Source organism: Etheostoma spectabile, chromosome 11 (assembly GCF_008692095.1).
Source record: "Etheostoma spectabile isolate EspeVRDwgs_2016 chromosome 11, UIUC_Espe_1.0, whole genome shotgun sequence".
Taxonomy (NCBI): Eukaryota; Metazoa; Chordata; class Actinopteri; order Perciformes; family Percidae; genus Etheostoma; species Etheostoma spectabile.
Window position 1 is genome coordinate 10,184,753 of NC_045743.1, and position 24,587 is coordinate 10,209,339.

Here is a 24,587-nt window from a genome sequence, read left to right on the forward strand (position 1 = left end):
ACCTGCATTTGTTAAATGGATGTGCAACACACTTTCGCTCAGGCTCTCATTCACATGTCTTTATCAGAGGTCTGCAGCGTTAATCCTCTTAAATTTCAGTTAACAGAGGCGGAGCAAACCTCTCACTGCGTTGTAAAGTTTCCTCCCCGCATTTGCTGTGCGAGGCATTTGTGCGGGCTGCACGGCCGGCTGACTTTACCGCAATGAACAATATTGTGCTTTTCCGTAGAGTAGCTGTGTGAACGGTGCGACGGAGACGGTGCAGATGCGGCTCTTGCCATGATTCGTCCCGGGAAGCAGAGCTTTCAAGCGGCGTTGATCTTTCTGTCTGTCGCCCAGCTGACTGCAGGTACAGAATCTGACAGATCCTCACTCTCTCTTGCAATACGTTAATCATATGAATTCATTTAGTAAATTACATTAGGCTATTTAAAGCTGTTATGGGCGTTAGGGTTAGGGTTAAATTGCCTACTATATAGAGTGGCTAACTAGGATAGTTTATTTACTTGACTTTTGAAATCGCCCGTATTATATTCTCAGACAGCTGTTGGGTCATTATGGGTCATGTCATCACACATGAACTGCGTTTATTTGACTTTAAAGGACACAATATTTTATGCCAATAAACTCACCTCTATATTAGATTACAAACATATAATCATTTTTAGTGAGCTTAATTTCTGTTGCTAAAGCTCTGAATGAACAGACCAGTAATTTAAAGAAAATAAAAAGCCCTCATAACCTATCATGTCACATGTAAGGCAGTAGGTGCAGGTCTTGTATTTTAAGTTGTTGTCCAAAATAGCTTTCTTAAACAATAAATCAGAGGGCACTTGATCGAAAAATAGTTTGGCAGACCTGTGATTTAAACCCAACTTTCAGACAGTAGAAATCTGTCACTTTTATTCATTATTGATATTTCCCAAATTAGTACTTATGCTGTAAGATCACAGTCATTGTTTTGGGAAAAACTCAAATTTTATAGTTTCCTTTATAGCTTTGATCCTTTGTATCACATCTTATTTAGATCTAAAATCTGCTTGGTCTTTTCTAGAGACTCTGTTTGTAGATTAAAATGTGTTTGTTTTATAACAGAACTATTCTAATTTGTTTGACTAAATGAATTACCAGGCTTGAAGTAAAATGAAAAAACAAACTTTTTTTCCCCAGCTTCTTCATGTGAGGATTTGCAGCTTTTTCTTGTCATCTATGATTGTAAACAGATTATCTTTGGGTTGTGAACTTTGGCAAGGTCTGATTTCATAATTTTCTTACAATTTATAGACCATGATTGATGATTCAATAATTAATTGGTGGTCCGAAGTCTGTTTTACTCCATTTGATACAATAAAATACTTGTAAAAAAATACACATTGTAAATGAGTGCTCCAGTGGCTGTTGGGAACACAAATGCCTTAAATACATTTATAGTCAGAAACAATCACCGCCACTCACCGACCTGCTACAGCTGACATATACCCACTGCTGTTTGTCCTGGTTTGTGCCCTGATGAATAGGCGTGTGACTGAAAGTTGGTCTGTCTGATAAAGTTAAAGATAGCAACTCTATTTTATTTGTCTTTTGATACTAATTTATTACTTATACTGTTTATTGATCCCAGTGGGGAAATTACAATTTACACTCTTTTTTGTTAGGAATTACCTACAATACACACTCATGCTCAGGTCCTATTCATGTCAGAGTGAGTAGGCTGCCAGTGCTGGACCAGCACCCTGTGGTTGGGGGGGGGGGGGGGGGGAGATGCGGTGCCTTGCTTAAGAGCACCTGGTATTGCACAGGTGGTGAAGTAGCATCTCTTCAGCTACCAAGCCACACTCCGTACTGTGGTCCATACGGGGACTTGAACCAGCGACGCTCCAGTTCCCAACCCAACTCCCTACGGACTAAGCTACTGCCAACAGTAGTATTAGAAAAAAGTGGAATGTGCGCCTGTATGACAGGAAGGTGTGTGGGAACTCTTTTATTATGTTTCCAATGGGTCAACAGGGATGTGAGTAAGTAGTAGATGGGCAATACAGTAAGTTTGGAAGGCTTTCTCAGTCAACCAACATTTCTTGTTTTATACACAGTAAATGATAGAAGTCCACTCAGTGCACACTTTCTTTTATTACATATAATTGGACACACAAATTCAGCAAATCATCAGAGTGTTTTCCCTAATATGCCCTAATTCCAGGTAACAGGCTGCATGACAAGGTTAAATTAAAAAATGCAAAATATGACAATAATCAATTCTCAAAGACTTTTCTTCAAAGGTTTTTCAAGTACAATCTTTTTAGCACTATACTTATAGAAATTAGTATTCCATCTAAATAAAAGGAATAGTTTATCCCTACATCTTAACCCTACTCATGTTAATTGAGAGTCTTAGAAATTCTTAGGTATTCACATCTAACTGACTCATTGTGACGAACACATATTTGGTTGTACTTTTAAGTTAAGGAGTAAATGCATATTATTAATAATAAGTAATATTAATTTGTTTACCTAGGCTATTACTCATATCTCCTAAAAGATTGAAGGAAGCTTCAGAGCTTTTTGAACCCGTTAGGAGTTCTCGGAGAATGATAATGCGCACATATTCCTGGTTGTGTGGAAATGTGCTGAACGTTGGATCTTAAATGACAAGAAGTTTCCTCAAAGTCACTAACAGGATTCAACTTTTTGTCACCAAATATTTCTAGATAGTTCTTTAAGCCCTAAAGGATAAACAGTTAGCTTACAAAAGCAGTGACTTTAAAACGTGTTGCATTTGTCACATCTCAAAGCTCAAAGCAATTCTTGTTATTATATTAAAGCTACACTTATTCCAACAACCAGTCAAGAAACCAAGATAACAAGTAAATTACAAGTAAGTAAGTAAGTAAAAAGTGACAGACATATCCCTCTTAGCCACCGGAACTCATCCACAGCTATGCCTGGACAGCTGGTTGCAGCGACGGACTGGTAATCTGGAATTTGGTCAGATGCCAAAATGGCAGCCCATATAATTTTTCTCTGACCCCTTTTAAGCAGCAATAACAATTTTCTTTGGCCAAACTTCTCTAAATCCTCCACACCTATTAGTATAGTAATCCATATTTATCAGTATTTATCAGATCAGTATTTATACCAGATATGAGTCTCTCGATATCACGGTCATGGTTACACTCCACAGTCTCCTTTCATCAGTCAAAATTGTTTTGTAGTGAAATAATAAACATAAAAATGTGCATGGTTTGAAATAAAACAAATCTACCTTCATTTTGGTCCAGGCTCGGTTTTTAACAGAGGAGATTTTGATCCTTCTGCAGAATGATGCAATTGTGAAAGTCAATCCCAGCAAACAGCTCTTTGGCTTTTATTCCACGTATTTCCTTGTTCCAAAGAAGGATGGTGGGTTGCGCCCCATCTTGGACCTTAGGCTGTTAAACGCCTTCATGAAGATTCTACCTTTCAAAATGCTCACCACAAATCAGGTCCTTTGAATCCCAGTGTAAAAAGAAGCAACCTAGAGCCAAGACAGCAGCCAGGTCTTTTTGAGTCACCATTAAGGTGTATTTTTCTGCTGTATCCCTCTTCCATGAGGCTGTGGGGGGTTACGGTGGGGAGACATCCCTTGGTGTCCCAGTTCATTAAAGGGGCATGTAGACTTCGTCCATGCAGGTCCCCCAGGTCTCCTTCATGGGAGCTACCCTTGGTGCTGAAGACCTTGACTCAAGCTCCTTATGAACCCATAAAATAGGCTACCCTTAGGTTTCTCTGTCTCACAAAACGGCTTTTCTCTTGGTCATATGTTCCGCTACGAGGGTTGGAGAGCTGAATGCTCTGTGTATTAGTGAAGACTGTTTGAGATGGAAGGCTAAAAAATTCTGGTGTGTCTCTCTGGCCGAATCCCTCTTTTCTTTGGTGGTTAATCCTCCGACTCTTAACCTAAGGATTGAGATCAACTCCTTTCAGTTTGATCCGGCTCTTCCGCAGGGGGATGTGAGCCTGCTTTCTTTATGTCCACTGAGGGCATTACATGCTTATCTTGCCCGCACTTGGGCTCTGAGAAGCTCTCACACCCAGCTTTATTTGTTTTGGTGGCAAAAAGTTGGGAGTCCCTGTGTCTAAACAGACTTTGTCTCACTGGATTGTAAACACTTTCTCTGTAGCCTATTCTGGTAACTGCTAATCTGGGGGCCCACTGCTCCCTGACGTTTTCCAAGTTCTACAGAGTGAATGTGGCATCCCCTGCACCATGGGTTCTGCCGTTCTCCTCTCAGCTGCAGGGAGTGGAGTCTTTTGTTCCTTGCGTCATCCAAGTACCATCTTGTCATCCAAGTACCATCGGCGAGGTTGACATAGATCGTAAGTTATGACTATGACTATTCCATGGATCTATGAGGCCGAACAATGACCATCACAATGTCTTGTCGCTCAGAATTTTTTGAATTATTTTATTATCATTTTTTTGGGTTGTTATGTCTCAGTATATTGTTTGCAACTGGGGGATCCCGAGGCGTTTCCAGGCCAGGTTGGAGATATAATCCCTCCACCTAGTCCTGGGCCTCCTCCCAGCTGGACGTGCCTGGAACACCTCCCTAAGGAGGCACCCAGGAGGTATCCTTACCAGATGCCCGAACCACCTCAACTGGCTCCTTTTGACGCAAAGGAGCAGTGGTTCTACTCCTAGTTCCTGATGGATGACTGTGCTTCTCACCCTATCTCTAAAGGAGACACCAGCCACCCTACTAAGGAAACCCATTTCTGCCCCTTTTACCCTGGATCTTGTTCTTTCTGTCATGACCCAGCCTTCATGACCATAGGTGAGGGAAGGAACAAAAACTAACCGGTAAATCGAGAGCTTTGCCTTCTGGCTCAGCTCTCTTTTTGTCACAAAAACAGTGCAATAAATTGAATGTAATACCGCACCCGCTACGCCGATTCTACGACCAATCTACTGTTCCTTTGTCCCTTCATTCGCGAACAAGACCCCAAGGTTGTTGTGATGGGGGCGGAAGGAGGACCCAAACGCAGTGTAGCAGGTGGAAGGCAAAAAGCGTTTATTGGGGGAAAACACACCCAGCAACGGATACCCAAAAAAACGTCAAACACAGGGAGCCAGAGAAAAAACCAAAAACCGAAGCACAAGGGCTGGAAAACTCACAGGGGAAGGTAAACAGGCAAAAATATCACGGGGAAGTCTTACAGGAGCTGGAACAGAGGAGAGGTGACGACACGCTGGAGAACAAAGGATCTAAAGAGGCAAGGAAACACTGGGGTTAAATACATGAGGTAATGAGGCAATAGGAAACAGATGAGACAACAGGTGAATCACATTAGGGCGGGGCTGGACAATCAGACAAACAAAGTAAAGCTAGACTAGACAGACAGGACAAGACGGAAGTTGACTCCCAAATAAAGCAGAAAGCATAACAAACACACACAGGGAAACATAGACAGAAGCTATGACACCAGACTATGGAGAAAACCGGGACAAAAACACCGGGAAGGCCAAATGGGAAAAAACCCCAAACAAAACCCCAACCCACAACAGAACCCCCCCCCAAAGACAGATACCAGATGTCCAAAACCCCAAACAAAAACCCAAAAGAGAACAAAAAACAACCCAGTAAGGGCGGAAGACACTGGAAAAGAGGGTCCAAGGGATGGGAGAAACTAGGGGACAGAAGGAAACCCGGGGGCACGGGGGACAAGGGCATGGGGGAGCACGGACAAAGGAACCCAGAACCGGGAACAAGGAAGAGGCATAACAAGGGAATGAAGCGGAGATAGGAGCAGGGCCGAAGAGGAAGGAACGAGGGGGGCGAGAGAGGGACTGAGAAGGGGGGGAGCGAGAGAGGGACGAGAAGGAGGGAGCGAGCGAGGGGACTGAGAAGGAGGGAGCGAGAGAGGGACTGAGAAGGAGGGAGTGAGAGAGGGACTGAGGAGGAGGGAGCGACCGGAAGGAGGAGACCAAGGAAGAGGAGATGGGGAAAGGAGATGAAGGAGAGAGAGCGACAGAGAGAGATAGACAGCAAACCGAATGAGAGAGAGACAGAGGACAAGACAGACAGACAGACAGACAGACAGACACCGGGAACGAAAAAGACAGAGGGGAAAAGACACCAGGACGGAGAGCAAAACCGACCGGGAGAAACAGAGACAACCAACAGAAAGAGAGAGAGAGACAGACAGAGACATCAAACAGAGCGAGAGTGACACAGAGAAGACAGACAGACATAGGGAGCAACAGAGACAGAGCAATGGAGACAGGGCGAGGACCAAAGACAGCGAGGGATTGGAGGAGAGGGACAGAGAAAGGGAGCCGAAAAGGAACTAGGGGCAGGCACAGAGAGAGAGCCAGAGAGAGACGGGGAGACGGAGAGAGACACAGAGAGCAAGAGACAGAGACACACGGAAAGAGAGCGAGCTACACACAAACAAACAGGGGGAGAGAAAGGGACAGCGACGCAGAGTGCAAGACAGACAGACATAGAAAGGGGAAGAGACAGCAAGACGCAGAGACAGAGTGAACTAGACCGACACAGGGACCAAGAGAGACATGGGAGAGACTGATACAACCAGAAAGACAGTGAGACACAGAGCCACACCGAAAGAGGGAGAAGCACAGAGAGCAAGACAGACAGATACAGTACAGAGAGCAAGACAGACAGATACAAAAAGCAAGAGAGACAGTGCGATTGAGACGAGTAATCGGGAAGGGGCGAGGATGAAGACAAGAGAGGACTAGGAGGAGAAGAACAGAGAAAAGGAGCGGAGAAGCAAGCAGGGACAGGTACAGCGCAGCCTAGATAGAAAGGCAAAAAACACTAGAAACGGAGAGGAACGGGGAGAGTCACCCACACAAACAGGCAGAAAAAGGGACTGAAACCCAGAGAGCAGGACAGACACAGGGAAAGAGAGAGACACCCACACAAAACAAAGCGAAAGGGACAGCGAGAGGGTTGGTGTGGGAGAGACAGAGCGACACCGACCGAGCAAGAGGAATGCGGAGAGCCAGACAGACACATGGAGAGAGGAAAGCACAGGGAGACACGTAAAGAGATCACAGGAAGGGAGTGGGACCGAGCACAGGGGACACACAGAGAGACTGGACGAGTAGGGTGGAGAGACAAAAAGGGAGAAGACGAGACGCAAAAAGCCAGACAGACAAAAAGAGAGCGAGACGTGACTAGACCACAGAGAGGGAGACAGACAGGCACCGGGACCGAAAGAAACCGAAGCAGGGAGAGAAAAAAAATAAAGAAACAAACAAAGAAACAAATAACTAAATAAAAAAAACAATGAGACTAGGCAACCAGAAGGAGGATGGAACGAAAGAAGACCAGACCAAGGAGAGGGACCAGACTAAGAGACCAAAACGAGGGAAACAATGACACAGAGGACGGAAGAGAGACATACATAACAAAAACAGAGAAGGGGAGAGAGATACAGAGAACGTGGGTGACTCACCAACACAGGGATCGACGACCGAGAGAAGAGACTTAGGAGGTTCGAGGGGATGCATAAGACTGCCCAACAGAGGGCGCACTAGGAACGCGAGAGCGGGCGTACAAAAACAAACCACAAGAGGGCGCACTAGAGACCCAAGAATGGGTATACTACAAAAGCCCACGAGAGGGCGCACTAGGAGTACGAGGAACACGGAGAAGCCCACAGGGGGGCGCACTAGGAAGAGCCCGCGGGGGAGCTCACAGAAGAGCCCGCGGAGGGGCTCACGGAAGAGCCCGCAGAGGAGCTCACGGAAGAGCCCGCAGAGGAGCTCACGGAAGAGCCCGCAGAGGAGCTCACGGAAGAGCCCGCGGAGGAGCTCACGGAAGAGCCCGCGGAGGAGCTCACGGAAGAGCCCGCGGAGAGGCTCACGGAAGCCTCGTCGGCGGGAACCGGCGGCTGGGGGTCCGCCTCGTCGGCGGGGAGCCGGCGGTGGGGGTCCGCCTCGTCGGCGGAAACCGGCGGCTGGGGGTCCGCCTCGTCGGCGGAAACCGGCGGCTGGGGTCCGCCTCGTCGGCGGGAGCCGGCGGCTGGGGGTCCGCCTCGTCGGCGCAAACCGGCGGCTGGGGGTCCGCCTCGTCGGCGGAACCGGCGGCTGGGGGTCCGCCTCGTCGGCTGAAACCGGCGGCTGGGGGTCCGCCTCGTCGGCGGAAACCGGCGGCTGGGGGTCCGCCTCGTCGGCGGGAGCAGCGGTGGGGGTCGCCTCGTCGGAGGGAGCGGCGGCTGGGGGTGGGGTCCGCCTCGTCGGCGGAAACCGGCGGCTGGGGGTCCGCCGCGGTGGCGGCAGTAGGCGGCTGAGGCCGGAAGGCTGGGCGCCGGCTCGCTGGTAGGAATCAAGGTGGTCTGCAGGCTGGCTTCCAGCTGGTAGATCTCTCTTAGCAGGGCCTTTATTCCTGGAAGCCTGAAAAACCTGGGTTTGCCTGCCACAGAGTTCCTGATCAGGGCACATATGGTCAGCCGGCGCTCGGCATCTGTGGTCCTCCCAATTCGGTGACGAACCAGTGGAGGGTGTACTCCAGCCGCTCAAGTTCCTCTACGCCGCTCCAGAGAGCGCTGGGTCCGCAGTGGCTCCCGGAACACCGGTATCAGCCGGTTCGCCGATTCAGGGAGGGCCCAAACTCCTGTCTACCTCTCCCACGCACCATCTTAGGTGCACGTCTCCGTGGGATCCCCGTCGTGCATGCGGCAGAACGCGGAGGACATTAGGTCCGCCAATGGGTCCAGCGGGTGGAGAAGCGGCTCGAAGGTGTACTCTGCTGGGTCCATGACTGGTTAGATCCTTATGTTGTGTGGGGGCGGAAGGAGGACCCAAACGCAGTGTAGCGGTGGAAGGCAAAAAGCGTTTATTGGGGAAAACACAGCAGCAACGGATACCAAAAAACGTCAAAACACAGGGAGCCAGAGAAAAACCAAAAACCGAAGCACAAGGGCTGGAAACTCACAGGGGAAAGGGAAACAGGCAAAAATATCACGGGGAAGTCTTACAGGAGCTGGAACAGAGGAGAGGTGACGACACGCTGGAGAACAAAAGGATCTAACAAGAGGCAAAGGAAACACTGGGGTTAAATACATGAGGTAATGAGGCAATAGGGAACAGATGAGACAACAGGTGAATCACATTAGGGCGGGGCTGGACAATCAGACAAACAAAGTAAAGCTAGACTAGACAAGACAGGACAAGACAGGAAGTTGACTACCAAAATAAAGCAGAAAGCATTACAAACACACACAGGGAAACATAAGACAGAAGCTATGACACCAGACTAGGGAGAAAACCGGGACAAAAACACCGGGAAGGCCAAATGGGAAAATAACCCCAAACAAAAACCCCAACCCACAACACCAAGGTATTAATACTCTTTCACTCAAGGGGTAAGGACTCATTCCCTACCTGAAGCAGGAACTCCATCGGTTTCCTGCTGAGAACCATGGCCTCAGATTTAGAGGTGCTGATCCTCATCCCAGCCGCTTCACACTCAGCTGCGAACTGATCGATTATGCCTGGATATCTTGTCCATAAATACTACAAACAGGATTGGTGACAAAGCGTAGCCCCGCGGAGGCCGACCCTCACCTGAAACAAGTCTGACTTACGGCCGAGAACCCGGACACAGCTCTTGCTTTGATCATACAGAGATTGGATGGCACTGAGAAGGGACCCCCTCACCCCAGAAGTGTGATACCCTGTAATTGGCACACACCCTCTGGTCCTCCTTTTTGAAGAGGGGAACCAACACCCCGGTCTGCCACTCCCTAGGCACCATCCCAGATCCTTCACGCAATGTTGAAAAGGCGTGTCAACCAAGACAGTCCCTCCACACCCAGAGCTTTCAGCATTTCTGGACGTATCTCGCCAATCCCTGGGGCTTGGCCACTGTGGAGTTGTTTAACTATCTCAGTGACTTCCACCAGGGAAATTGACAGCAATCCCCCATCATCTTCCTGCTTTGCCTCTACCATAGAGGGCGTGTTAGCTGGATTCAGGAGTTTCTCTAAGTAATTCTTCCACCGCCCTATTACCTCCTCAGTAGAGGACAACAGCGTCCCATCCTACTGTACACAGCTTAGATGGCTCCTTGCTTCCCCCTCCTGAGGTGGCAAATGGTTTTCCAGAAGCACCTTGGCGCCAAAAGTCCTTCTCCATGCCTTCTCCAAACTTCTCCCACATCCGCCGCTTTGCCTCTTTCACGGCAGAGGCTGCAGTCCTTCTACCTAGCAACTGCCTCTGGAACCCTCCGGGTGAGCATATCCAAGAAAGACTCCTTCTTCAGTCAGACGGCTTCCCTAACCATCGGTGTCCACCAGGGTGTTCGTGGGTTTCCGCCCCTTGAGGCACCCTAAGACCCTAAGACCACAGCTTTTCACTGCAGCTTCAGTAATGGAAACTTTGAACATTGTCCACTCCGGTTCAATGCCCCCAGCCTCCACAGGGATGCACAAAAAGCTCCGCCTGAGGTGTGAGTTGAAAGTCTGTCGAACAGGGGCCTCCTCCAGACGTTCCCAATTTACCCGCACTACCCGTTTGGGCTTACCAGGTCTGTCCAGAGTCTTTCCCCATCCCCTGACCCAACTTACCACCAGATGGTGATCAGTTGACAGCTCTGCCCCTCTCTTTACCCAAGTGTCCAAAACATACGGACTCAGATCAGATGAAACGATTATAAAATCGATCATTGGCCTTTTAATTGTTCGTAACTGTTCTTAATTTCTAAATAAAAAATTTGATCACAAAAAATTATGGTCTTGTTGATTTTAAAATCTGCAATAAAGAAGGGTGTGTTTTAGGGCCTGGCTATGATGTGATTGCCTGTGAAAGTGTGTTATATAACATGGCTACTCACTCACTCCTCCTTCTCGTCTAAAATCGTCACAACCGCAACCAGGATGCCAGCGACCGTAACAGCAAACTTGACAACTCATAGCAGATCTCTACAAACCAATGGGTGAGCGCACCTTTTACAGAGCCATTTTGATGCTTATAAACCATCACCTGCCGTTAGCAATCCATTGACTGCCATTCATTTTGGCGTCACTTCGACAGCGAATAACTTTACGTCTGAAGCGTTTAAAGACTATTTAGCCATTGTTTATTTCTAAGAAACACAACAATGTATAAAATCTCCATTACCTTGTATCTCACGTTATAGCTCTTTAGCTGACGTTGTAGAATGCTGTAGCTCTGTTTTTGTAAAAATGGGCTAACAATTGTGTCATAACCACACGACTTTCTGTCGCACAGTAGACAAATTACGGTGCAGGCAGGAGAAGCTCAGAAGCAGTTTTGAGAAGTTCAACTGGTTTGGGATTAAGGGCCTTTGTCAATGGCAACTCAGTGGTGGTAATGGGGAAAGGGAAAGCACGGCTTTTTCACTGTCCCACTCAGATTTAGCCTATCCTGCAGGTCTGGTCATAAGATCACTTTTCTAACATTTACGCCACCCCTGGCCTCACTGTGTCTAGTCGTCTTTAATGCAGTTTGTTGTGGCTCATTCACTATGTTAAACCATACAGTACAAAACTTTTGAATCCAATATGTAGTCGCATGTCACAGTGATTTACAGAAAATATTACAGGTCTATGGCCTGATGTCAATGACAAGATATGGAGCAGTAAACAGGCTAAATTTTATGTTAACTTTTTATTCTTTTTTTTTTTTTACCACCATTAACTTAATTTAATGTTTTGTTTTGCCGTTTTTGGTGGGTTTATTTTAAGACACCAGTTGTGATTGTGTTGGTTGAGAGCACAATACTGTTCTGAGTATGTCTTTTTTGTTTTGCGAACTGTGCTCAGTTTTGGTGTTTATGGCACCTCTTCCCCAAACATTTTGTTACAATAATAACACAAAATGGAGAAGAAAAGAGATTAAAAAATTAAAAATAAACACACCAATGCTAATTCATTCATCTGCTTTAAAAAAAAAAGACGAACCTTGTTATACACACCAAAAGCATGCTCTTGGGGGAGAGTGTGACCCAGACCTACTCTATCTGTAAAGTGTCCTGAGATAACTTCTGTTTTGATTTGACACAATAAGTAAAATTGAATTCAACCTCATAGAGCTACAGTATATTGAAACCTTTAATAGGCTAATCATTGTCCTTGCCTGCCCACGTCCGCTTAAACAGAATAAATTGATCTGCTGCTAAACAGTTTCCAAGAATGCACCATTCCTAGTAAAATAGTAAAATTTGCTAAAAACTACAGGACCCAACTGTTTTCTGAAATTCCTGAGCCATTTAAAAAATGATACTTTTTATTTGTGTCCCATTTTTTAAACAATTACATTTATTCAGCCGTCAAATGTTTCTCTTCATATTATTTCAATAGTAAATTACGGTAGAATGCAGAGAATAATTTTTGGTCCCATGTTTTTTATACAATTAGCCTTTTATTAAACATATTTTTTAGAACTGCAACATGGATGACCCACAGCTGTATCTTTCATTAAAGCATGTGTCTCTTACAACTTGTCCTCCTTACTGAGTTGTTTAGCAAGCAAAGTTAAAGGTCATCATAACCCCTGTAACAGAAATATGAGTTACTTGTGTTCACAGCATGAACTTTGACCATCATCTCAAAATTCTTCCAGTTGTGAAATATTCATGTCTGTTCTTATCTGTCAAGATCTAAAAGAAGATTTATTCCAGCAGTCAAAATACCATTGCCATACTTCATACCTCCTTCAAAACCTTCAAACAACACATGATCAAGATGTTGATCACAAGGTGACAGGTTTTTGTTTTATCTCCTTCTTATACCTGCTCATTTTATTATTTATTTTTCTGCATATCCATATATACATGCTATCTCTTTGGCATGTACAATATGAATAACATTCTCGTCCATAACCGCCACTTCTCCTGAGGACAATTCATGGAGGTTTATGATGGACCAGAAGTCCCTCTTAAACGGCTATGGATCAACTGCATCCAGACTTCCTAGTTTCATGTCAACCAGGTGTTGATTTGAGACATACGATCTACTTCGTAAGAACTTATGTTACCTAAAGCAATTTCCAAGTTTGTTGATATATACATGACATACACAGTTCATCTGAGACTAACAACCTGTGTAAATCCTCGTGACTAAAATAATTTTGGGGAATATTTTTTTTTAGACGGAATTAGAAATTAGACTGAGCTGGCATGAAAACCACTAATTGCACACAAAACACATTTCAGACAGCATCCACCAATTTACAATTGCTGTCTTATTTATTAGGTACAGCTGTACAATCTAATGCAATCCAATCCAATCCAACTGCTCTGCTATGAATTCAATTTTTACTAAGCTAATGCATATGCCTTGTTTGTTGTTACTGTCAGAAAGGTGATACTTCTACTTTGTTCGTTATTGATTGTCATTAAACAAAGTTTTTTGTTCAATGACAAAACTAAGTAAGTAAGACGAGGTAAGACGAGGCCACTTAATATTCAGAGGTCAACATTTTGCTTCAAAATAAATAAATAAAAAATGCAGATTTGTCAGTGACGTTTATGTAAAATACTTTTACAACTTTATAATCTAATTTATGCTTGAACACCGCGGAGACCTTGATTTACCTTTTTATGGGTAATGAAGTTAAATGACAGAGTGAAATGAAAAATAGTTAAAGACCACTAGCCTGGCAGCCCCCTCCCAACCCCCTCCACCAATTATACAAATCAAATCAATAAATTAACTTGTAATGTAATATGTTTTAGGTCTGAGGTGTGTTTGCCAGCTTTGTGCCAACCACACCTGTGAGACGACCGCAGACGGCGCCTGCTGGAACTCTGTGATGCTGATTGACGGGAAGGAGGAGACGGACAAGTCCTGCCTGTCGCCCTCTAAGTTGAAGGGCCAGGTCTTTTGCTACAGCTCCCGAAATGTCTCCAAGAGGAACTGCTGCTTCACTGATTTCTGCAACAACGAGACTCTGCACTTACACCCAGGTACAGCGGATATTAGGCTTTGGAACTGTGGCAATCTTGTCTTTATTTCAGGTTGTTTCTTAATTCGTTTTTTGTAATGAATAATTCTAATTTAAAACACTAGAAAAGGAAAAAGAGACAAAAATAGAAGAGGATAGATAGATTCATCCCCTCAGACAGTAGTCACTCGAAAGCAACACCGCCCCAATCAGTGTGGGATTTCCCACTCATTCTGACCCCGGCTAGACGAGATGGATGCTGATCCTACTAGATCCTCTGACATAACAAATCTGGCAGAGGCAAAGGGACGCCGGTTAGTGATCCTCCCCCTCTTGCCACTGATTTATAAATAAATACTTCGTCAGGCATGTAGTCATACTACAATTTAAAAGCCTCACATGGGTCTGCTGGGTGGAAGTTGGCCTTAAAGCAGAGGGGGTTTATTTACACCCGTGGATAGACAATTCAGTGGAAAAAATAGGAGATGAGAGTTATACTTAATGTGGGAGCTCATAGTATTTTTTTCTGTTTTACTGCTGCAGTCCATGAATTGTATTTTTTTGTTTTCTGTTAATTTGTAACATATCCGCTTTGAGCTCCTGGCAATTTAAATACTCTATACCTCCATGTAAATCAGATCACACGTAAAGAATGTAAATCAGATTAGTTTAAACTGCAATATTTAGTTGTTGTTTTTGGCAGTTGGGAAAACTTTAAAACTAGTCGTAAACACTGTGAACATTGGGAAAATGAACTGCTGGACATGGAGCAACATGATTGTCTATTTAGAGTTGTGTTTCCGTCTGCTTGGTAAAAAAATCCAATATTCACTTTCCTTGTAGCTATGCTTTTGTTCTCTACTAACTCCCTTTTTGCTAATAAATGCTCCACTATGTTAGTCTCTAACTTTGCCTGTCTGCTGTTTGGTGCAGAACAGGAGCAGGTAAATTGCACAATGGATTTATCAGAGCATAAAACAGCAGTCTGCAGCAGTTAGAAAAGGGATTGAGAGAGCTGTTGGACTAATCAAATCAGTAAAGCTGAAAGATGGTCCCTAAAGTCAGACTGCAGTGATAATTATCTGTGGGTTTTTACTAGACATTTGACCCGTTGCTTATATTGCAAAAATGATAAGTGCAGCTTTAAGAAAACCAAAATGCATCTTATTATACTGTACAACCTTTAAACCTGTTATATAATGTAATGCTTGCAAAGACTTAAGTGAATCATTTTTTCCAATCCATTTAATTACTCATGAGCATACCATTCTGGCTGACTATTTTCATTATTGTTTGATCTAGCTCGAACTGTTTTCTCAGTTTATCAATTATTTTTATAAAATATCAGAAAATGTCTCATTATCCCACAGCCTGAGGTGAGGTTTTCAAATATCTTGTTTTGTTTAACCAACATTCCAAAACACAAAAATATTCAGTTTATTATCATACAGGATTTTTGTGATGAATTAATTATGAAAACTATTGTAGATTAATTATTTTATGATCAAATAATGAATTAATTGACAAACGGGTTCAGCTCTAATTTGCAGACAAGTTTTTTAAGGTATACATTTAAAAAAACAAAATTGTAAAACAAATCCATCCAGGTGGTACACCCATGTTTGTACTAAAGGGACACACTGCTGTCTGGTCTGGTGGCTTCATTCAAGCCAATAACAGCTTACATTTTGACAATACTTACTCTTGGCAAATACATGGTCCATGTCTGACACCAAATAAAAGACAAGAACAAAGGATTTCTTTATTAATCTAAAGTGATTCAAGTTAGATTGCGTTGTCAGACAGTGGCCAAAAGGAAATGTTGAGGTGATACAGGAGATTTAGAGTGTAAAGTGCAGCAGACTGTTGATGAGATGGGTCAAGGCAGTACCCTCAGGCTGTAATGGTGTTGATTGCGAATGAGGACACCAGAATCAATCTGTTCCACTGTTCTGCTAAACATCAGCATGTGAGCTCATCCTTTTATATCTATACACAAAGACTTAATGTTTTTTTGTGCCATTGCTGTGACTTCTACCAGAATGCATTTACAGTCACGAGGTGAAGTTATAGTGGGTGGTGGTCTTGTGTTTCTGTATTTACAGTTCAGTTTATTGTCCTTTTATTGTCAAACAAAAGTAGAATTGACTGCTCAGATTACTTCCTTGACACATGCAAAGTCACCTAAAACTCAATCAATAAACAGTTGCAGTTTCTAGAAGTACTTTTGCCAGTGGGCCAGAGCAGAATAAAGTGTTGTTTTGCGTCATGTCTGCTGGGCTCCAGTTGGACACATGGCTGGATATGTTGTATTTAGGTAAAAGGCCAAGATGTCTTAAGAAACTGTGGTTTAGTTCACGACGTGTTGGTTTGCACATTAGGCCATCTGCAGATATTGCATGTTTGAGGCCCTCCTGGTGAGGACATTTAATGCTTTGGGGATTTGAGAAGATGATAAGGCTGAAGAAACATAGATTAGCGTAACCGGTTCTCAAGTCTTTATTGCTTATGTTTAAACTGTATGTTTTAAAGAGTTATAAGTTCCTGTAATAGTTCCTGGATTTTTTTTAAAGATTATTTTTTGGGCTTTTCCACCTTTAATTTTTACATAGGACAGTTAGGTGAGAGAGCAGGTGAAGTCATGAAGGAAATTGTCACATGTCAAATCCGAACCCTGGACCTCTGCGTTGAGGCATAAACCAGTCAGTACATGTGCGCCTGCTCTTTCACTGAGCCAGCCTGGCAACAGTAGTTTCTGGATTTAATAAGAGGCTACAGCAATCTAAGTTGGCATCTTCTAAAGTTACGCTTTAGTACAACATTCTTTGGATTTCCCCAAACCTATAATTAAATTCTAGAACTGTGCTACAATGCTGTTACAATGTTCACTGTGCATTATGTTGTCAGCATGTCTTTAAATCTCATGTTACCAAGGTGCCCACCAGCTCTGCTATTTTTGTGTTTGTCCAGGTCTCCTCTGTCCACCCACAGACAGAATGAAGGTCAGCAATATAAATGCCGGTTACATTGTTTTGCAAAACCCACAATTTGTTTTCATAGTGCACCTGTCCTGATCAGTCACTTGTTTTAAATGAAAAAGCATGTTTTATGAAACAATTACATTTAGATTTTTGCTATTTGGAGCAATCTTTCTTTGCACTAAAAGCTTTATTACTGATTTATTATTATTGACATTTATGGTCGGTGATGACAATTTCTTGTGCTTTGGAAAAACATATTTTTTTGGCAGAGAAAACTTTGCATCTGCCAAATGTACAATTTTCATCTCTCGAAATTGTAAGATTAACGACAGGGTGATGGCTCAATTTAGCTGAGTTTGTGCTAAGGTCAGAGAAGCATTTCCCTGAAATACAGCACATATATACACACATCAGCATAATACAGCACATCAGCATATTTCTGCATCAGCATAACTGTAGTCATGCTCCATTGATAATAATAATAATAATAATAATAATAATAATAATAACACTAATACTAATATTGTTATTGTTATTATTATTGATCATAATAATCAATAAAGGCCACCAGAGGGTGCAACAATTATGGTGAGCTCAATGATAAACAAAATTCCCTCTCATTTTACAAATTATTTATCTTAAGACTTCACTTCCAGCTAACCATCATATGTAAACAACGTTGGTCATGTTGTATGTGTGTGTGTTATCAGAAAGGCCTTTGGAAGAGCCCGGCTGGAGCAGGCGGCAGCTCGCTGTGTTGATCCTGGTTCCCTCCTCCTTGTTGTGTGTGGGGATCCTGCTCGGTGTGTTCGTTGTGCAGGGCCACCGCTGTGCCTACGCCAGAGCCCGCAAGCAGGACCCAGAGGAGACTCCGGATGACCAGATGTTAATGTCCATTGACAAACATCTTAAAGACCTAATCTATGACATGAGCACCTCTGGTTCTGGATCAGGTAAAAGAGACTCCGCCAACTGGCTTACCTGATACGATCACTCATCCTAGATTAAACTCAACAAGACTTCAATAAATGTGAAGCAAGTAAAATGAAATGATTGGTTCAAGGTTCAAGGTTCAACAAGTCTTTATTATCCCTGAGGGGCAATTTGTTGTGCAGCAGCATGTAACTTAAATAACACACAGGTTATACAAGACAACAACCATACATCTAAAAAACAAAAAAAAATACGTACTACACGGAAGACCACACCTCACACTGACTTTGTTAAAAGACGACACTCTCACTCTGCACTCTGCGCTCTGCTGCTACCTGTCGCCATTACAATGCCATACTGACTTTGCATATTGCATATCAATATCAGCTAATCGTCTTGCTGGTGTCTTGCAGGTCTGCCACTACTGGTCCAGCGAACTATAGCTCGGACCATTGTCCTGCAGGAGACCATTGGGAAGGGTCGGTTTGGTGAAGTGTGGCGGGGAAAGTGGCGAGGAGAAGATGTGGCAGTGAAGATCTTCTCCTCCAGGGACGAGAGATCGTGGTTTCGTGAAGCAGAGATTTATCAGACAATCATGCTCAGACACGAAAACATCTTGGGCTTCATTGCTGCTGACAACAAAGGTATCAACTTCAGATCTACTTACTAATTCCAGTCAAGTTCACATTACAGTTATGACATACATTTTCCAACATGTGACTGTATTATTTGCTGTGGGCTGCAGATAATGGCTCGTGGACCCAGCTCTGGTTGGTGTCAGAGTACCATGAGCATGGCTCTCTGTATGACTACCTGAACAGGTACACAGTCTCCTTGGAAGGCATGATTGTTCTCGCTCTGTCCATAGCCGGTGGGCTGGCGCATCTCCACATGGAAATCATTGGAACACAGGGTAAGACTGTATTAAGTGAATGCAGATCCTGAACTCTTGGGCATTGACCTCATATTGGGGTATTCAAACAATCATGGCACTTGTTTGATTGATACGTTTGTATGTTCTTTAGGCCTCCAATCAAAAAATATTTTTTACCTTTTTGATTGATTAATGTGTTTTGTAGTCTCTGCAAGGTCAAACAATTGTGGGAAATGTTTCATCACAGTGTCCCAGATACCAAAGTTATGTCATTTCTTGTTTTTTGCCAACTGAAATCCCTTAAAAAATCAATTTGCAATGATATAGAACCTGTAACATATAAAACAGCTAATGTTGGGTATTTAGCTTGAGAAATTACTTAAAAGATTAATTGCTCTTGAAATTTGTTGGATCATGTTTCTGTTGATTAATTGACTAATCATTGTAACACTACAGTGTTAGCACCATTAAAATCATGTTTCATTGATGGCTGTGATAATTTCATTAGATGATGTTAAACTGAACTTAAGAATACTAAAAAATAATGGTGCAGATGTCATTTTTTCACTCCATTAATCCTGCAAAAAATGTTTCTTTTTTATTCGTTATTGAAAGATGAAAACTATTTGTCTATGAAGCATACAACCTTATTTGTGGTCTTCTTGGTTCTAGGGAAACCTGCCATTGCTCACAGGGATCTAAAGTCTAAAAATGTCCTGGTGAAAAAGAACGGCACGGCAGTCATTGCGGATTTGGGCTTGGCTGTAAAACACGACTCAAGCACCAACTCCGTTGACATACCGTCCAACCACAGAGTGGGAACCAAGCGGTTGGATTTACCTCAAAACCCAAAATTAACACACACACACCACACACACACACACACACACACACACACACACACACACACACACACACACACACACACACACACACACACACACACACACACACACACACACAGAAAATTAAACTTAGTTTATGTAAACCTGGTCAAATTTATTTGATTTCACATGAAGTTTACATTGCAGTCAGTGTCTATATTTCTCGGAAGTCAAACGGTTTTAAAGTTGTTTAGCAAATGCTATTATGTAACTGTCTCACAATACGAAGTGAGCCACTATTATTGGCACTGTTGTCGGCAAGAAAAACATAGTTTCATCAAAATCCCACTGGTTTCCACTGTTCATGCACATTCAGTCCCACAAGTGATTCCTAAAATATTATGTTGCTTGGTTGATGCAGGCATGATATAATTTATTATTTTAAACATGTATTTAAATAAATAAATATATGTGTATATATGCTGTATACATACACACACATGAACAAATGTATTTATCTATATAGACCAAGGTTAAACCCTGTATGTGTAGGATTTAAAATTCTTACACTTTGGCTACTCCTAGTGGTATTACCAACAGAAAACAAGATTCAGTACATCTGTCAAACTAAATCATCAGTGAGTGCTGTCAGTGTTGTTGTTGTTTTTTAAATTATGTGTTTGTTCTTCAAGTTCCCAGAACATAATGTTGAACTGTTTTTTTTCTGTATTTATGATTCACATGAACATGGGACAACAAACGCACACAGTAATTGGTTAAGGAAAGAAGTACTGTGGCTTTTTATTTCATTAGGTCTTAATCATTTTGTCCTCTGTAGGTACATGGCCCCAGAAATCTTGGATGAGACAATCAATATAACTAGTTTTGAGTCATTCAAGAGGGCAGATATCTACTCGCTAGGTCTGGTGTTCTGGGAACTGGCCCGAAGATGCTCTGTCAGAGGTACTTTATAATGACACACAAACAAATACACTCCCACATTGATGTTTGTAGAAATACTTAATGGACGAGTCATCAGCAAAACTGCACTATGGCACTAAAATTACATGCATGACACCACTAATGAAACTATTTTCAGGTGGTTTATGTACTCACGTATTTCTGTACACTGTGCACCATCAGTCCTGTGCATCGTAAAGCTGTTGTGTAAAAGCATGATAAACAAAATCTCCATCTTTCTCCTTTTCACAGGACTTCATGAAGATTTTCAGCTGCCTTATTACGACCTGGTGCCTTCTGATCCAACCATCGAGGACATGAAGAAGGTGGTGTGTGACCAGAAACTCAGACCCAATGTTCCCAACCAGTGGCAGAGCTGTGAGGTGAGACGGGAGGTCTCTGTGTGTATCTGATGTGTCATCATGTAAGATAGTTAGCACTGACACTACAACTCAACACAGTGTGTGCACAAAACTGTAAATGTCAGATATAAAACAAAAACAGATGTCACATGCCATGTGCTGATAGGATGAATCTGCGTAAAACACAGGCCCTTTTTTGTAGTAGACGTCTTCAGAAGCTGACACTTCAACCTGTTGTTTGGATAAAGTGACATTTTGGTTTTATATGAATAGTATTGTCTCCTTGTTGATACATCAGGCTCTGCGTGTGATGGGCAAACTGATGAGAGAATGCTGGCATGCCAACCCTGCTGCTCGACTCACTGCTCTGAGGGTCAAGAAAACGGTGTCTCAGCTGTCTGCTATCAAGGATCTCAAAGATTAGTTAGATTTGTTGCCCTGCAGATCAGCACTGGTGCTGGCACTGGTGCAACAACTGAGTTGTTGAAACTGGGAGAGTTGACTGGGAGAAACTGTTCTCTCTAATGGCCTGAGGCTGCCCTCTTCAGGACACAACAACACTATTCACCCTCAGAGAGCAACTTCAGGTTGTTTGTGGTGCCAAAGTATTGTAGTAGGTGTCTGTGGCTGCTTTGCACATAGACACCTAGTTAAAAACAAAATTGAACAAAACTGCTGAACTTTTGGTCGGAAGAACCATATAAAATAAGAATATGTCTTATATATATATATAGATTATTTTGCTACCTCAGACATTTAAGTGCCCAAAGCTTGAAGTTGCACATTGGGATGTTTTTGTGCCATATCTTGTATCAAATACAGTACTGCTGAGTAGTTAGTGTGCTAACTGACAATCACAAATAATACTGAATAAGACACTCTGACTAGTTCTGATTGGTTTTAAATGCCACACTTACATATTGTTCCTGATAATCTGAATTTTAAAGTGTCTGAATTTTACACTTAAAAGGGATACTGTGCATTTCCAAGTGTAAAACATCCTTTAGCTAAATATATCCAAGTTGGTTTTCAGTGTGATTTAGTTCTGACTAGTGATTTTTAACCAACATGGCTCCAAGGATGGCAATTACAGTTTGTCCATTGGATCTGTTGGTCCAAATACCTCAACATGTATTGAATGGATCCCAATGACATTCCTGGTCCCCAGAAGCTGAAACCTCAAGATCCCCTGACTTTAAGTATAACTGAAGGCTAAGCCTCAGTTTAGTTGAGCTGACACTAGTAAAAATTACCCTAAAATCATTAAAGGTTTGGATTTAGTTAAAAACGTATCCATTTCTCTGGCGCCACCCTCAGACAAAACTTTAAAAATTTGGACTGATTAGTGGTAAGAATTACATTTTAAATTAGAAAGTCTTTATATTTGAACAGCCTCATGGGATCTTTAGAGTGCCTATAGACGTTTTCTTTGTATTGTCCTTTACAGAAAGAGAAGTAAAACTATAAGCTCTTGCTATACATTTTGCACGTTTAAAGCTTTCAGTTGCTGAAAAGAGCTGCTCTCTTGACAGGTGAATGCTAGTTTACTGAAAAACAGCATAATCATGAATGTGAATAGTCATGTTTTTATATTTCTCAAATATATTTATTTAGACTTAAAGCATGTTACTCAAATTATTAAATCTTAGCAACCCTAATGCACAGTATTGTTAACATTGGCTCATCTGTATTTCTTTTGACCGGGAAATCTAACAACTAAGCACAGTACATGTAAGAAAACACTCAATGTTTCAAACCCAATACTGTTTTGCAGCAGGTGTCCCAATGTACCAGATGATTATGATAAAATCAAAGACTGAGATAAGATCATATCTTGATAAAGCTAATGATGAACTCATAAAACCAGAGGATAACAACAAATTGTTATTTGTAGCACATCAGTTTAAGACATTTCACTTGGAGACAACAGTCTGGGTGAAGGGTGATCACCAATGCCACTGGCTGTTGAGGCCTTTATTAATGCCTTGTCATAACAGGCTTAGGGAAAGTGGACATAAGTGAATCTGTACACCATGTTTGCTTGTATGCATCCACGTTGTGTGTGTGTGTGTGTGTGTGTGTGTGTTGTGTGTGTGTGTGTGTGTTTGTGTGTTTCATATCACGTGAAGTGATCCTGGGATTAATTATGTGAATCTGATCATTGTAGTGTTTTTGAAACATGGTGCTGGGAAGAAAACCTGTCCATTTTCCCATCCATCATGGCTTTTTAATACATCCTGCATTCATGTTTTTAGTTGCTAAGGTTTACATACTTCTATGTAGCTGCTTAGTGATATACGTGTCTTGCTGTTATGAAGGTGACATCGTTTTTACTGGTTGATATGTAGCATCAGCTGTGTTGGCTCTTGAAAATAAGTCATGTTGCTCTCTTGACAAATATCACTTAATGTATGTAAGTCTTAATTTTTTCTTTTTATGAAGTGATTAGTTGACTTCAATCATAGGATTGTTTGACTTTGTGTGGTGCAGAATATAAAACATATTGAAAATTCAGTATTAAAGCGTCCGTCTCTGCCTGCATCCTTTGAAAATACTTAAAATAAATTTGTTTTTTATCTGTTGGATCTTTGCTGAGCCAAGCCTATATTTCGTCTATTGTGTCATATCTGCTTCTCCGAGATTCAGACATGTGACACAACTCATAGCTAAGACAAGAAAGACTTATCAATCATTCCAAAGAGGAGTGACCACCATCCAATCATTTAGATCAATACTTGATTTATGTGAAACGGTTTTGTGTCATTTCTCAGAGTTCATGCCATTGCATTGTAACTTTTCTCTTGCACTATTTATTCTGTATAGAAATGTAGTAGTGATATTAATGGTCCAATAAACTGTTTTTCATGGAGTGAACTGTCATGACTTTTTTTAAGATGAAAATGTTTTTTAGTGTAGAATGTTTCTACATTGCAATTGTCATTTTTACAAGACTGTGCAGAGCTGTGCAAATTACTGCATGTAGGACAGAATTTCCCAGATTTACTTATCTGAACAAGTCCTTTTTATCTACCCCATCACACTTTCATCTTTCATCGTACATGACTCATCTTGGCTTTTAGTTCTACCGCTTTTTGTGTATACGGTTTATGATGCGTCAGACGAAATAAAAGTGTAACACGGAGGCAATCAGAACTACGCAGATGAGTCAATGCTGCAACATTGTGCTGTGAGTTGCTTTAACAGCTTTTACTGGGCTGCCTGTTACCTCAGACAAGAGAGGTCAAACAGTGTTACCCACAAGAGGTTAATGGGACGCTAATCATCAAGACATCTAGTTTTCCGAAATGTGACACAATTATGAGAGTTTTAGCTTTTTAAAGATGGATTCACATTTTTTTCACATTAAGAAAACAATGTTTGTGAAAACAGAAAGAGGTAATTTACACACTGTACCAAACAGTCATTTGGAAGTTAACCACTTGATTGAAGAAAGACTGCTTTAGAATGCAATTTAACACAAAACATCATTTTTTTTTACGATAGACTTAAAAAGTGTGAATCTAGTCTTTAAAACTGAAGCAGAGAAATGCGTTGTTTCCTCGCGTATCACAGAATCATTGGTGACACAGCCAATGCTTTTCTGTTGTCCTCACTTGTAGTGTGCAGCAGGAGAGTGCATGCTATTAATGAAGAGGACAAGATGTATTTTTTTCCGTACTTATAGTGGTGAAACTAGATGGGAATTTGCAATGTCCTGGGGAAATGGGATATCTGTGT

General features: G+C 42.3%; 1 protein-coding gene across 1 annotated transcript; it reads left to right on the forward strand.

Annotated features, from left to right (window-relative positions):
• On the forward strand, positions 1-23,720 carry acvr1c (activin A receptor type 1C). The gene is made up of 9 exons (XM_032530005.1): positions 1-349; positions 13,707-13,937; positions 17,607-17,849; positions 18,243-18,473; positions 18,575-18,742; positions 19,376-19,532; positions 20,366-20,490; positions 20,740-20,870; positions 21,148-23,720. Exons 1-9 carry the CDS (start codon positions 280-282, stop codon positions 21,271-21,273), a joined length of 1,482 nt encoding a protein of 493 aa, XP_032385896.1. The 5' UTR covers positions 1-279; the 3' UTR covers positions 21,274-23,720.
• The last annotated feature ends 867 nt before the right edge of the window (positions 23,721-24,587 follow it).

Bases quoted from the DNA above. Each gene is read 5' to 3' on its own strand.
- acvr1c (XM_032530005.1), top strand. From the start codon at position 280: ATGATTCGTCCCGGGAAGCAGAGCTTTCAAGCGGCGTTGATCTTTCTG. The intron at 350-13,706 runs GTACAGAATCTG...AATATGTTTTAG, and splicing joins TGTCGCCCAGCTGACTGCAG to GTCTGAGGTGTGTTTGCCAG. The intron at 13,938-17,606 runs GTACAGCGGATA...GTGTGTTATCAG, and splicing joins GACTCTGCACTTACACCCAG to AAAGGCCTTTGGAAGAGCCC.